At 41.3% G+C, this 16,120-nt stretch overlaps 1 gene segment (V, D, J or C); it reads right to left on the reverse strand.

Moving 5' to 3' along the window:
- Positions 1-1,418: 1,418 nt before the first annotated feature.
- On the reverse strand, positions 1,419-2,401 carry LOC133255915 (T cell receptor alpha variable 2-like). The segment is given in 2 exon segments: positions 1,419-1,909; positions 2,019-2,401. Coding segments are annotated over 2 exon segments (360 nt in total).
- Between the last annotated feature and the right edge of the window lie 13,719 nt (positions 2,402-16,120).

Raw genomic sequence — 16,120 nt, forward strand, 5'->3', positions numbered from 1 at the left:
AGCAATTTAGCATACACACAAAAAGTAGAGAATAGTGGCTAAAGCCTCAAGATCTGGGATCCTGAGTCGGGGATTCTCACATCAAACTAGGATGAGCAATAGAATTTTCAGAGAGACATTTATAGAAAATACAGACTTCTGGGTCCCATCCCTGCAAACTATGATTCCGTTACTCTGGAATGCAGGGGACAAAAAAATCTACTCTTTTTAACAAAACTCCAGAGACTTCTGATAAAAAAAAGAAAAAGTGGGTATCACTGATCTATCCTAGGACTTTAGTCTGTAAAGTGGGAAGGAAAGGTCTGGGTAAAAAGACAAAGATAATTTAATAAGGATTGGGGAGTATATATTACAACTTACATTGTATTTAAGTTTAAAAATTTGGAATAAGATTGAGTTTTACTAATATTTCATATACTAGTTGACACTGGCATCCTCACTTAGTGTGTACATCAAATTGTAATAAGTAAAATATCCTGAGAAGGACTGAGGTTTCAAACTCAGGGCTGTTGGTAGTAGCTATTCACTCATTTGTTCCCTTTCAGCTAATTATACTATTGAATGTTAACTAAAGTACACTTTACAAAATGTGTGTGTAACTCCATGGACTATATCCCTCCAGGCTCCTCTGTCAATGGAATTTTCCAGGCAAGAATACTGGAGCAGGTTATTATTTCCTACTCTAAGGGATCTTCCTGACCCAGGGAATGAAACCATGTCTCCTGCATTGGCAGGCGGATTCTTTACCTCTGAGCCACCTGTGTCTTTAAAAAATTCCCACAAACATTGAGGTTGGCAGATAATATTTAAAGTGCAGAAAGCAAGAAGAAAATAGCAGAGTGAACATGACTCTTCCTCTCTGCTATTTTCTTCTTGCTTTCTACATTTGCATTTAAATATTACCAGCCAGCTTCATTCTCTTTGCGGGAATTTTTTTTAAGACACAAGTGGTGCAGTGGTAAAGAATCACCCATTTTACAAGGGAAAGCAAATATAATCGAGGCATATTTCAAAAGAAACAGATCAAAACTGTTTCAGTTATCCAAAAGACAATTTTAAACATAAATTTACAGAACCATTATCGAAACACTCTGTAAAAACTTATTTCCCTATGAACTTTTAGTATACATGGTGCTGTGCTCTGCGGTGCTTTTTTATTCAGTTGTGTCCAACTCTTTGCGACCCCATGCACTGTAACCCTCCAGGCGCCTCGCTCCATGAGGATTTTCCAGGTGAGAGTACTGGAGTTCTGCTCCAGGGAATCTTACCAGGACAGGGACTGAACCCAGGTCTCCTGCATTGCAGGCAGATTTTTTGCCATCTGAGCCACCAGGGAAGCCCAAGAATACTGGAGTAGGTACCTTAACCCTTCTTCAGGGAATCTTGCCAACCCAGGAATCTAACGGGGGTCTCCTGCATTGCAGGCTCATTACAAGCTGAGCTACAAGGGAAGCCCATTATATATAGTGTTTGGACTCAAATGTTTTTCCTGATAGTGCAAATGGAAAAGCTTGGGGGATGCTGAATTGGGAGTAGGCGGGGAAACAGTTATTGTTCGTCTTTCTTCCACATCCTGCAAATGCTGTGACCTCTCCTTGTTTCTGTTCAGCTCTTCATGGATGCCCTGCTTCTGTGTACCTCAGAGCACAATAGTAAACCCCCGCATCTGCCGGCTGCACCTGGAGGATGAGCAGCGATGAAGAGAACCTCTCATATGTCATGTTGTAGCGTCCCTGTTGAGAAGGCTTTAAGCCCTTAATGAGGAGTCTTGGAGCAAATCCTGGGAAGTGAAGGTACCAGAGGAAGTCATACACATTGGATACAGAGTGATTACAGGAAATTTCTGCAACAGCTCCCTCCAAAGAGACCACAGTGGGAGACTGAAATACTTGCTCCTTGCTCTCTGCAACTACAGGAAACAAACAAACAAACAAAAAGGTTGTGACTTTGAAATTGAAAACAAATTTCAACAAAGGCATACATTTTTCTAAGACCAGATGCTGAAAAGGCTTACTCACCCTTCCAGAGAGAGCTGAGGAGGAGACCCAGCCACACTGCTTCTAGAGTGCTCTGCAAAGCCATGGCCAAAATGCAGCTGGTCTCAGGCCACTTGCCTCAAGTGTGACACTCACAGGAAGCTGATTATAGGCTGCCTCTTTTGCATTTTCTTCTGTGTCATGACATCATCAGTCAGAATCTGTGAACCAAGAAGAATCACTACAGTTCTGAGGTTATTTAATAACTTCATCTGTACTTTGTTCTGAGTAGGGAGTCTTAAAAAAGGAGATGCCCTGGAGGAGGAAATGGCAACCCACTCCAGTATTCTTGCCTGGAAAATCCCATGTACAGAGGAGCCTGGCAGGCTACAAGTTCATGGGGTCACAAAGAGTCAGACAGGACTTAGCAACTGAGCACACACACACCCTCTCAGAGGTCACCACAGCTGTGCATGTAAGAAGGCATTAATCATTTAAGAAGCTTGCTTCCCTCATTAACGGTGCCAGAAAGAGTCTCGCAATGATGGGAGGAGACTGATTCCTCATTCTAACTAAAGTGATAGATTCACACAAAAAAGTACGCAGAACTTATCACATGTAATATAATGCTATGCTAATATATTAAAAATAATGATCATGAAATCTAAGAGCCCATGGTAGATGAGCAATGCATATTTTTAAGGCACAAAAATTACAATGTAAATTACAATATCCATCAAAGTTTGACTCTTTGCATCCAAGGTGATCTCTGGAATAAGTATGGAAGGAAAATCTCATTTATATTTTTCTGTAACCAAAAGAAACTGGGTCTAGAAAGACCCAAAATTGCATCTGGAGATGACCTCTTTTGGATAGTCAAAGTGAAAGTCACTCAGTCCTGTCCAACTCTTTGTGACCCCATGGACTATACAGTCCATGGAATTCTCCAGGCAAGAATACTGGAGTAGGTAGCCGTTCCCTTCTCCAGGGGGTCTTCCCAACACAGGGATCGAACACAGGTTTCCCACATTTCAGGCTTTTTGGATAGTACCTATCTTCATATTTTTGGAGAAGGAAATGTCAACCCACTCCAGTGTTCTTGCCTGGAGAATCCCAGGGACGGGGGATCCTGGTGGGCTGCTGTCTATGGGGATGCACAGAGTCGGACACGACGGAAGCGACTTAGTAGTAGTAGTATCTTCATTTTATAGCCTGAGACTGTCCCATCTGTTACTAATGAGGACTTAGTAGTTTTACCTGAGGGTTTTATACAGATTTTAATGGGATTTTACTTGAAAAAGAAGAGAACAGAAGCTTGGTGGCCATTCAACTTTCATACAGTAGCATTTATATGTGCACTAGCGCCGCCTAGTGGGCTCCATGGGAACTGATGGAAGGTCATGTCCCACGCAGCCTCTCAGACAGTCTTCATAGCTTCTCACAACCTGAAGAGATGTTTTTGCCCTTTGCTTTTCTTCAAATTCCTCTCCTTTATTCAATATCCAAAGGGATATGAAGACTATAGAGAGGAAATAATCACCTTCTTAGAAAGCCTTCTGGTTAACAAAAGATGTTCCTCATTCAGGAGAGTCGTTATTTAAAATACACTTCCATAGAGTGGAATGTTTCCTTTCTTCATCTTAAAATGATTGTTTTATTCATTTCCTTTTCTATCTTTTTTTTAATAGTCTCCCAGGTCAGGAAAGAATTTCCACAGTTTATTGTGATCCACACAGTCAAAGGCTTTGGCATAGTCAATAAAGCAGAAATAGATATTTTTCTGGAACTCTCTTGTTTTTTCCATGATCCAGCGGATGTTGGCAATTTGATCTCTGGTTCCTCTGCCTTTTCTAAAACCAGCTTGAACATCTGGAAGTTCACGGTTCACGTATTGCAGAAGCCTGGCTTGGAGAATTTTGAGCATTATTTCACTAGCATGTGAGATGAGTGCAATTGTGCGATATTTTGAGCATTCTTTGGCATTGCCTTTCTTTGGCACTAGATTCAAAAGTGACCTTTTCAAGTCCTGTGGCCCACTGCTGAGTTTTCTGAATTTGCTGGCACACTGAGTGCAGCACTTTCACAGCATCATCTTTCAGGATTTGAAATAGCTCAACTGGAATTCCATCACCTCCACCTGCTTTGTTCGTAGTGATGCTTTCTAAAGCCCACTTGACTTCACATTCGAGGATGTCTGGCTCTAGGTGAATGATCACACCATCGTGATGATCTGTGTTGTGAAGCTCTATTTGTACAGTTCTTCTGTGTATTCTTGCCACCTCTTCTTAATATCTTCTGCTTCTGTTAGGTCATACCATTTCTGTCCTTTATCCAGCCCATCTTTGCATGAAATGTTCCCTTGGGATCTCTAATTTTGTTGATGAGATCTCTAGTGTTTCCCATTCTATTGTTTTCCTCTATTTCTTTGCATTGATCATTGAGGAAGGCTTTGTTATCTCTCCTTGTCATTCTTTGGAACTCTGCATTCAGATGCTTATATCTTTCCTTTTCTCCTTTGCTTTTTGCTTCTCTTCTTTTCACAGCTATTTGTAAGGTCTCCTCAGATAGCCATTTTGCTTTTTTGCATTTCTTTTCCATGGGGATGGTCTTGATCCCTGTCTCCTCTACAATGTCACGAACCTCCATCCATAGTTCATCAAGCACTCTGTCTGTCAGATCTAGTCCCTTAAATCTATTTCTCACTTCCACTGTATAATCATAAGGGATTTGATTTAGGTCATACCTGAATGGTCTAGTGGTTTTCCCTACTTTCTTCAATTTAAGTCTGAATTTGGCAGTAAGGAGTTCATGATCTGAGCCACAGCTCCTCCCGGTCTTGTTTTTGTTGATTTCTCCACCTTTGGCTGCAAAGAATATAATCAATCTGATTTTGGTGTTGACCACCTGGTGATGTCCATGTGTAGAGTCTTCTCTTGTGTTGTTGGAAGAAGGTGTTTGCTATGACCAGTGCATTCTCTTGGCAAAACTCTAGGCCAAATTTACCTATTACTCCAGGTGTTTCCTGACTTCCTACTTTTGCATTCTAACCCCTATAATGAAAAGGACATCTTTTGGGGGTGTTAGTTCTAAAAGGTCTTGTAAGTCTTCATAGAACTCTCCAACTTCAGATCTTCAGCATTACTAGTCGGGGTATAGGCTTGGATTACCGTGATATTGAATGGTTTGCCTTGGAAACGAACAGAGATCATTCTGTCATTTTTGAGATTGCATCCAAGTACTGCATTTCGGATTCTTTTGTTGACCATGATGGCTACTCCATTTCTTCTAAGGGATTCCTGCCCACAGTACTAGATATAATGGTCATCTGAGTTAAATTCACCCATTCCAGTCCATCTTAGTGTGCTGAGTCCTAGAATGTTGACATTCACGCTTGTCATCTCCCATTTGACCATTTCCAATTTGCCTTGATCATGGACCTAACATTCCAGGTTCCTATGCAATATTGCTCTTTACAGCATTGAACCTTGCTTCAATTATCAGTTGCATCCACAACTGGGTATTGCTTTTGCTTTGGTTCCATCCCTTCATTCTTTCTGGAGTTATTTCTCCACTGATCTCCAGTAGCATACTGGGCACCTACCTACCCAGGGAGTTCATCTTTCAGTGTCCTATCTCTTTGCCTTTTCATACTATTCATGGGGTTCTCAAGGCAAGAATACTGAAGGGGTTTGCCATTCCCTTCTCCAGTGGACCACATTCTGTCAGACCTCTCCACCACGACCCGTCTGTCTTGGGTGGCCCCACATGGCATGGCTTAGTTTCACTGAGTTAGACAAGGCTGTGGTCCATGTGATCAGATTGGCTAGTTTTCTGTGATTATGGTTTCGGTGTGTCTTCCCTCTGATGCCCTCTTGCAACATCTACCATTTTACTTGGGTTTCTCTTACCTTGGGCATGGAGTATCTCCTCACAGCTGTTCCAGCAAAGCAGCCCCTTGAGGCTGTCTCTTGAGGAACCTATATGCAGGTCAGGAAGCAACAGTTAGCACTGGACATGGAACAACAGACTGGTTCCAAAGAGGAAAAGGAGTACGTCAAGGCTGTACATTGTCACCCTGCTTATTTAACTTCTGTGCAGAGTACATCATGAGAAACGCTGGGCGGGAAGAAGCACAAGCTGGAATCAAGATTGCCAGGACGAATATCAATAACCTGAGATATGCAGACAACACCACCCTTATGGCAGAAAGTGAAGAGGAACTAAAAAGATTTGATGAAAGTGAAGGAGGAGAGTGAAAAAGTTGGCTTAAAGCTCAACATTCAGAAAACTAAAATCATGGCATTTGGTCCCATCACTTCATGGGAAATGGATGGAAAAACAGTGGAAACAGTGTCAGACTTTATTTTTTTGAGCTCCAGAATTACTGCAGATGATGATTGCGGGCATGAAATTAAAAGACACTAATCCTTGGAAGGAAAGATATGACCAACCTAGATAGCATATTTAAAAGCAGAGACATTTCTTTGCCAAAAAAGCAAGTCAAAGCTATGGTTTTTCCAGGGGTCATGTATGGATGCGAGAGTTGGACGGTGAAGAAAGCTGAGCGCCAAAGAATTGATGCTTTTCAACTGTGGTGTTGGAGAAGACTCTTGCGAGTCCCTTGGACTGCAAGAAGATCCAACCAGTCCATCTTAAAGGAGATCAGTCCTGGGTGTTCATTGGAGGGACTGATGTTGAAGCTGAAACTCCAGTACTTTGGTCACCTGATGGGAAGAGTTGACTCATTGGAAAAGACCCCACTGCTGGGAAGGATTGGGGGCAGGAGGAGAAGGGGACGACAGAGGACGAGGTGGCTGGATGGCACCACCGACTCAATGGACATGGGTTTGGGTAGAATCCGGGAGTTGGTGATGAACAGGGAGGCCTGGCATGCTGCAATTCATGGGGTCGCTAAGAGTTGGACAGGACTGAGCGACTGAACTGAACTGAGGTAATGAGAAATTAGTTTCTTCCCCAATATTTTTTTCTTTTTTTACTGGGAGATTCTTTAATAATGATAAGATGATCACTTAGGACTTCTTATTTATACATAGATATTCCCATGTCATGATAGTGGTAAAGAACCCACCTGCCAATGTAGGAAACATAAGAGATGGGTTTGATCTCTGAGTTGGGAAGATCCCCTGGAGGAGGGCATGGCAACCCACTCCAGTATTCTTGCCTGGAGAACCCCATGGACAGAGGAGCCTGGCAGGCTATGATCCATTGGATTGCAAAGAGTCAGATGTGATTGAGTGACAAACACTGAAATGACCACAAAAAGCTTCCAAATAAATTACAGAATTTCAGTATGGTTGTAAAATTAAAATAGAGGAATCAAAGAAAAGTGGACACAGATTCATTTAGTCCAAAAACTAATATAGCTACTATGATTAATTAGAGCTCTGAATTTTCTGAGAACTGGAACATAAAAGGTAACACAAAGAAAATACAGTTATACAAATAACTGATTAAGGGTTCAGGCAGCTTCTTCTTTGAAGCCAAGTGGTCTACAGCTATACATAACTTAAAACTCTTTTCAGATTACTGGGTATGTACTTTTGGTTCACAGCTTCTAACTACTGCAAAATGTTTTACCATGGGCTTCCTCCACATTTACCTTCCAATCCCCTAGTGATGGACACCAAGGTTGCCTGTAATTTTCATCAACACAGCAATAAATGTTTCTGTATTTCCCCTTAACTATGCAAGAACTTCTTTGGGATATGTATCAATCAAAGACGCTGTTTTTCAGTTACTCAGTCGTGTCCGACTCTTTGCAACCCATGGACTGAAGAATGCCAGGCTTCCCTGTCATTCACCATCTCCCAGAGCTCACTCAAACTCATGTCCATTGAGTCGGTGATGCAATCCAACCATCTCGTCCTCTGTCATCCCCTTGTGTGTGTGTGTGTGTGTATATATATAGTGTAGGAAAAATGCAGCTTTATTTTTCTCCATAGAGAAGGACAGTTTTCCTAACACTGTCTACAAAATACCCCACCTTTCTCCCACACATGATTTATTATGTTTATTATATATAATGTTACCTATGAATTTGCTCTGTTCTTGAGTTTTATATTTTATGTCATTGATCTAGTTGTTTCTATAACACTAACACTAACATACTCTTTTATTAGCTTTATAAAGCAAAATGTTTTATCAAGACCTCCCTTTAATCTGTGAGATTTTCACATGCAATTCAATAAAATCTAATCTGACTAGTTTATGCAGAAAAAATTAATAGATATTAAAAGAAAAGGTATGATATAAATCAAATCCCTTATGATTATACAGTGGAAGTGAGAAATAGATTTAAGGGACTAGATTTGATAGATAGAGTACCTGATGAGTTATGGACGGACGTTCGTGACATTGTACAGGAGACAGGGATCAAGACCATCCCCATGGAAAGGACATGCAAAAAAGCAAAATGGCTGTCTGAGGAGGCCTTACAAATAGCTGTGAAAAGAAGAGAAGGGAAAAGCAAAGGAGAAAAGGAAAGATATTCCCATTTGAATGCAGAGTTCCAAAGAATAGCAAGGAGAGCAAAGAAAGCCTTCCTCAGCGATCAAGACAAAGAAATAGAGGAAAACAACAGAATGGGAAACAATAGAGATCACTTCAAGAAAAGTAGAGATACCAAGGGAACATTTCATGCAAAGATGGGCTGGATAAAGGACAGAAATGGTATGGACCTAACAGAAGCAGAAGATATTAAGAAGAGGTGGCAAGAATACACAGAAGAACTGTACAAATAGAGCTTCACAACACAGATCATCACGATGGTGTGATCACTCACCTAGAGCCAGACATCCTCGAATGTGAAGTCAAGTGGGCCTTAGAAAGCATCACTATGAACAAAGCAGGTGGAGGTGATGGAATTCCAGTTGAGCTATTTCAAATCCTGAAAGATGATGCTGTGAAAGTGCTGCACTCAATGTGCCAGCAAATTTGCAAAACTCAGCAGTGGCCACAGGACTTGAAAAGGTCACTTTTGAATCTAGTGCCAAAGAAAGGCAATGCCAAAGAATGCTCAAACTACCACACAATTGCACTCATCTCACACACTAGTCAAGTAATGCTCAAAATTCTCCAAGCCAGGCTTCTGCAATACGTGAACCGTGAACTTCCAGATGTTCAAGCCGGTTTTAGAAAAGGCAGAGGAACCAGAGATCAAATTGCCAACATCCGCTGGATCATGGAAAAAACAAGAGAGTTCCAGAAAAATATCTATTTCTGCTTTATTGACTATGCCAAAGCCTTTGACTGTGTGGATTACAATAAACTCTGGAAATTCTTCAAAAGATGGGAGAACCAGACCAACTGACCTGCCTTTTGAGAAACCTGTATGCAGGTCAGGAAGCAACAGTTAGAACTGGACATGGAACAACAGACTAGTTCCAAATAGGAAAAGGAGTACTCAAGGCTGTATATTGTCACCCTGCTTATTTAACTTCTATGCAGAGTACATCAAGAGAAACGTTGGGCTGGAAGAAGCCAAGCTGGAATCAAGATTGCCTGGAGAAATATCAATAAACTCAGATAAGCAGATGACACCACCCTTATGGAAGAAGGTGAAGAGGAACTAAAAAGCCTCTTGATGAAAGTGAAAGAGGACAGTGAAAAAGTTGGCTTAAAGCTCAACGTTCAGAAAACTAAAATCATGGCATCTGGTCCCATCACTTCATGGGAAATAGATGGGGAAACAGTGTCAGACTTTACTTTTGGGGCTCCAAAATCACTGCATATGGTGATTTCAGCCATGAAATTAAAAGACGCTTACTCCTTGGAAGGAAAGTTATGACCAACCTAGACAGGATATTAGAAAGCAGAGATATTACTTTCCCAACAAAGATCCATCTAGTTAAGGCTATGATTTTTCCAGTGGTCATGTATGGATGTGAGAGTTGGACTATGAAGAAAGCTGAGCGCTGAAGAATTTATGCTTTTGAACTGTGGTGTTGGAGAAGACTCTTGAGAGTCCCTTAGACTGCAAGGAGATCCAACCAGTCCATCCTAAAGGAGACGAGTCCTGAATGTTCATTGGAAGGACTGATCCTGAAGCTGAAACTCCAATACTTTGGCCACTTCATGGGAAGAGTTGACTCCAACTGGAAAAGACCCTGATGCTGGGAGCGATTGGGGACAGGAGGAGAAGGGGACGATAGAGGATGAGATGGCTGGATGACATCACCAACTCAAAGTTTGAGTGAACCACGGGAGTTGGTGATGGACAGTGATGCCTGGAATGCTGCGATTCATGGGGTCGCAAAGAGTCGGACACGACTGAGCGACTGAACTGAACTGTACTGAACCATCTAAAGGTTAGGTGTAAATGAAACAAATATTTCAAAGGATAGAGTCCACTGCGCTCCTTATTCTTCATTGATTTTCCACAGTTTGAGAAGGTGCTCATCCAATGTAGTCAATCTCGTATTCATGGAGTTCTGAGAATAATCCATCTGAGACTGTCATTCATGCCCAGAAATCCCCCTTTGGTTCCAATGTAAGATAAAATGAAATCTTAATCTTTTTCCACAAAAGAGCAAATGAGGCCATCTGAACTGGACCTTTCATCTCCTGACACCCTGGTGTCCTTTTGTAATCACACTACGTCCACACCTTACATCTGCTACTCAAACTCACTTAGCAGATATTAAACAGAGAAGCGGACCCCACTCTACTCCCTACTGACTACCTGCTGCTGCTGCTAAGTCGCTTCAGTCCTGTCCGACTCTGTGTGACCCCATAGACAGCAACTCACCAGGCTCCACTGTCCCTGGGATTCTCCAGGCAAGAATACTGGAGTGGGTTGCCATTTCCTTCTCCAATGCATGAAAGTGAAAATTGAAAGGGAAGTCGCTCAGTCATGTCCGACTCCTAGCGACCCCATGGACTGCAGCCTACAAGACTCCTCTGTCCATGGGATTTTCCAGGCAAGAGTACTGGAGTGGGTGGCCATTGCCTTCTCCGAATGACTGGCTAGGAAAAGACATTTGACGTGGAATCAGTCACCAAAACTGGAAGTGGAGGAGAAGAAAAGGAACAAATTGAGAGTCAAGAAAGACCTAAATCCAAATCCCAGCTCTTCCACCTTGTGACCTAGGGCAACTCTCTCCTGGAGCCTCAGTTTCTTCATCTGTAAAACTGGGACACTAACACCTACTTCAGAGTCAGCCTGTTGTAAACAGTCAGCAGTAAACTGGAATTGCTTCCCATTCCTTTCCTTCTTTTCTAAACCACATGGAAAGAACCATGACCAGTAGAAAGCACTTGTGTAGGAATTATAGTATATGTGACTATTTTTAATGTATACAAGGATCATTCACTCTTCCTTCAAGAAATACCCAGTAGAGAATCCCCTGGCAGTCCAGCAGTTAGGACTCCAAGATTCCATTGTAGGGTGTATGGGTGGGGAACTAAGATCCCACAGCCAAAAAAAAAAGAAATACCCAATATAAACTCAGTAACAGTAACAAAAAGGATTTTTTTAACTCTTAAAAAGAGCTACATCCAAAAGATATCTTAATGTTAGTTGAATCAGCCAATTCCAATAATCCAAACACGTTAAATACTCACAATAATGTGGAAAAAGTAATGGTATGTTGAGCCCTTTGCTCATTTAATATGGGAAAGGAAAATAACTAGAAAATATTTGGGGAACACTTCTTCCAGGTCTAAAATTATTGAAAGTATTCCAAATAAGCGACTTTTTCATTTTCCCATGGAAAAGATCAATGAGTGCTGAAGACTCCTAGCACCATTTTGACACAGTATATATGAAATACCAAGTATGGAATAGCCAGCCTCCCTTCAGTACCAGGTGGAGAAGAAACAAGGATTTATGAGGGAGTTAAACATGCCAGAACACCTTGTACAGAAGTAACCAAAAAGATCCCATTTTAGAATCAGCTCGTTGCAACAGCGACCCCATGTGGTAAATATACTTGGACAGAAGAAATGTTTCACAGGAGTCAGTAGGTCTCAGATCCATGCAATTTATGGACTGCCCATCATATTTCTTTGTTAAAGGTAGAAGCCAAGAGTTGGCTTGATCACGTGGACCATGGGGTCTATCTGAGGCAATGGGAAACATTCTGAATGAGGATCCAGACAAACCAGTTGCGAGCAATTTTCTGGACGTGATATTTGTGCAATTTTATGCAAATCACCTATTGTCTCAGAAGTAGTTTCTTCCCTCTACATAAGAGATTATGTAGATTAATTAATCAATTGTGGAGGTTAATTAATTAATTTTACTTAATAAAGAATTTCCATAATAAGGTTCTTTCTAAATTACATATTTCTATATAAATACAACTGTTTAACATAGGAAATAACACAAGACCAAAACAATGATCCTACTTTTTCAGAACAGCAAATAGAACTTGATTTTTCTGTGTTGCCATCTATTAACTGACTTAGGAGATTATGAATGTATCAAACAATAAAAGGAAGAAACATTAGAGGCTTTTCTATGCTGCAGCCTTTGAAATGAAAGTAATCATTAATGATTGTGTTGTGATGGGCTGAATTTTGTCTCTTCCCACCTCCCTTGCTCACTCAAAATATATGTTGGAGACCTAATCCCTGGCACCTCAGAATGTGACTTTATTTAGAGAGTGGTCTTTAGAGAAATAATCCAGTTAAAATGAGATGTGGGTGGACTCTAATCCAGTATGACTGGTGTCCTTATAAAAAAAGGGAAATTGGGACACAGAGATGAGACTAATAAAGGGAAAACAACGTGAAGAGACACAGAGAAAAGCTGTCCATCTACAAGCCAAAGCGAGGGTCCTGAAACAGATCCTTCTCTCACAGGCTTGGAAAGAACCAGACTTGCTGACACCTTAATCATAGATTTCGATTCTCTACTTCAAGACAACAAATTTCTGTTGTTGAAGGCACCATTTTGTCACAGTGGCCTGGGAAAACAAATATATGGTACTAATAATTATGTTATATAACATATATTCTCCTTTGAAAAACCTTTTTTGTGTTCAAGAGATCTGGGTCAACACAGGAGTATAAGTTCAGTTCAGTTCAGTCGCTCAGTCTTGTCCAACTCTTTGCGACCCCATGAATCCCAGCACACCAGGCCTCCCTGTCCATCACCAACTCCCGGAGTTCACCCAGACCCACTTCATTGGAGTCAGTGATGCCATCCAGCCATCTCATCCCCTGTCGTCCCCTTCTCCTCCTGCCCCCAATCCCTCCCAGCATCAGAGTCTTTTCCAATGAGTCAACTCTTCGCATGAGGTGGCCAAAGTACTGGAGTTTCAGCTTTAGCATCATTCTTTCCAATGAAATCCCAGGGCTGATCTCCTTTAGCATGGACTGGTTGGATCTCCTTGCAGTCCAAGGGACTCTCAAGAGTCTTCTCCAACACCACAGTTCAAAAGCATCAATTCTTCGGTGCTCAGCTTTCTTCACAGTCCAACTCTCACATCCATACGTGACCACTGGAAAAACCATAGCCTTGACTAGACGGACCTTTGTTGGCAAAGTAATATCTCTGCTTTTGAATATGCTATCTACGTTGGTCATAACTTTCCTTCCAAGGAGTAAGCGTCTTTTAATTTCATGGCTGCAGTCACCATCTGCAGTGATTTTGGAGCACCAAAAAATAAGTCTGACATTGTTTCCACTGTTTCCCCATCTATTTGCCATGAAGTGATGGGACCAGATGCCATGATCTTAGTTTTCTGAATGTTGAGCTTAAGCCAACTTTATCACTTCCTCTTTCACTTTCATCAAGAGGCTCTTTAGTTCTTCTTCACTTTGGCCATAAGGGTGGTGTCATCTGCATATCTAAGATTATTGATATTTCTCCCGGCAATCTTGATTCCAGCTTGTGCTTCTTCCAGCCCAGTGTTTCTCATGATGTACTCTGCATAGAAATTAAATAAGCAGGGTGACAATATAGAGCCTTTACATACTCCTTTTCCTATTTGGAACCAGTCTGTAGTTCCATGTCCAGTTCTAACTGTTGCTTCCTGACCTGCATACAGGTTTCTCAAGAGGCAGGTGACGTGATATGGTTTCCCATCTCTTTCAGAATTTTCCACATTTTATTGTGATCCACATAGTCAAAGGCTTTGGGACAGTCAATAAAGCAGAAATAGATGTTTTTCTGGAAATCTCTTGCTTTTTCCATGATCCAGCAGATGTTGGCAATTTGATCTCTGGTTCCTCTGCCTTTTCTAAAACCAGCTTGAACATCTGGAAGTTCACGGTTCACGTATTGCTGAAGCTTGGCTTGGAGAATTTTGAGCATAACTTTACTAGCCTGTGAGATGAGTGCAATTCTGTGGTAGTTTGAGCATTCATTGGCATTACCTTTCCTTGAGATGGAAATGACAACTGACTTTTTCTAGCCCTGTGGCCACTGCTGAGTTTTCTAAAATTGCTGGCATATTGAGTGCAGCACTTTCACAGCATCATCTTCAGTCTATAGCAGTGACTGATTGCTATGCCTCCCTCAAAACCCACTTCTCCTCAGGGTCCAACACGTATGTACAACAATCTTCACAACAGTCCTTCCAATTATCTCAATTTTATGATTTAGGAGATGAGGCACATAGATTGTAAATGGCTGGTCCACTGTGAAATAGTTACTAAGAAGAAGAATCATAAAATATAATTTATGCTTAATCCTCTTTCCATACCATCCTTAAAATGAGATAAAATAGAGGATAAATATGAATATTATAAATAAAAATTCCATTGAATGTCTGGTTTTACTTAAAAGTTACCTGGTTATAACAAACATTTTCCAGAACATTTTTCCAGTAAAGGAAAAAAAGAATACTAAGCTAAGTTTCCTCCTCAAGGTCAAACAAGCCAATTACCAGGACCAAATGACAAAACAGAACTTCTAATGAAACTTATTTGCTCCCTCCTAGCCACTTCAGTCAGAAAAGGTAATGGCAACCCACTCCAGTACTCTTGCCCGGAGAATCCCATGGACGGAGGAGCCGGAAAGGGTGCAGTCCATGGGGTCATGCAGAGTCAGACACGACTGAAGCAACTTAGCAGCAGCAGCAGTAGCCACCACCTCAGTAAATGGAGGGAATATAGACCTGAGCACACAATGTCCCTTCCCTAGTCCTCCATTATAAAATGCTCTTCCCTAGCCATCCTCCCACATCATTGCCTCTTGAGAAGTCCACTGAGCCAAGGATATATCTCTTCTAGATCTTTCTCTGGTTACCCAGATCCCAGGACTCCCTGCACACAAGGATTCCCCAGATCCACTTTTAAGGTCTGCATGTGCTTCTTTCAAGGACCTTCTTCCTTGATTTAGATATTCCACCAGTGTATACACAACCCAAGCCCAAGGGGTAGACAAGGAATGTTTCCTTGTAGGTATTGTAATCATGTTGGACTGAGGTATCCCCATCAAGAATAGAATCCAAAAATAGATCGGGGTATATATAGGAATTTAGCATACTATAAATGCAGTATCCCAAATTGATGGAGCAGAAGTGAAGTTTTCAATAAGTAGTGTTCCTATGAATGTCTATACATTTGGAAAAAATAAAGAAATGTAAGTCTCTAAATAAAAATTAATTTCTTTTGGGATATACTCCTTTGAATCATATGGTTCAAAATGGAGCTGCTAATTTCTTGCAGAATCATCCCCCAGAAACCACTAATTAATTGGTCAAATGTAGAGCAAAGCTGGGCTAAGCCTAGTAGCCACCACAAGTTGTCCAGGGAACAGCATCTGGCTCACACTGAGTCAACCAGAGCCCTTCCTGGGAAGTTCTAAGTTGAAAAGAGTAAAAAAGAGACATTGAGTCCAGTCCTTCACAAGGTTAAGGTAAGAGGATGTGAGCACAGGAGCTGTTATCGGCCTACATGTTTATACGACATACTTAAATCCTCCATTGTTTTGAATCCTCCTCACATTCTGTCTCACTTGCTTCCTCTCTTCTTCCTTCAGAGTCAAATTACCTCTACTTCCTTTTGTCACATAGCATTTTATGCACTTCTCTGAGCACTTAGCAAACTGTTTTGAGTTATCCGTTTATTTTTCATTCCTACAACCAACACTTTTTATTAACAGGGACTGTTTTGGGAATGAGGGCTACACCACTGCTGAAATCTGTCTCATGCCTGGAGGAGCCTGTAGGCTG

This window comes from Bos javanicus, chromosome 10 (assembly GCF_032452875.1).
Source record: "Bos javanicus breed banteng chromosome 10, ARS-OSU_banteng_1.0, whole genome shotgun sequence".
Lineage (NCBI taxonomy): Eukaryota > Metazoa > Chordata > Mammalia > Artiodactyla > Bovidae > Bos > Bos javanicus.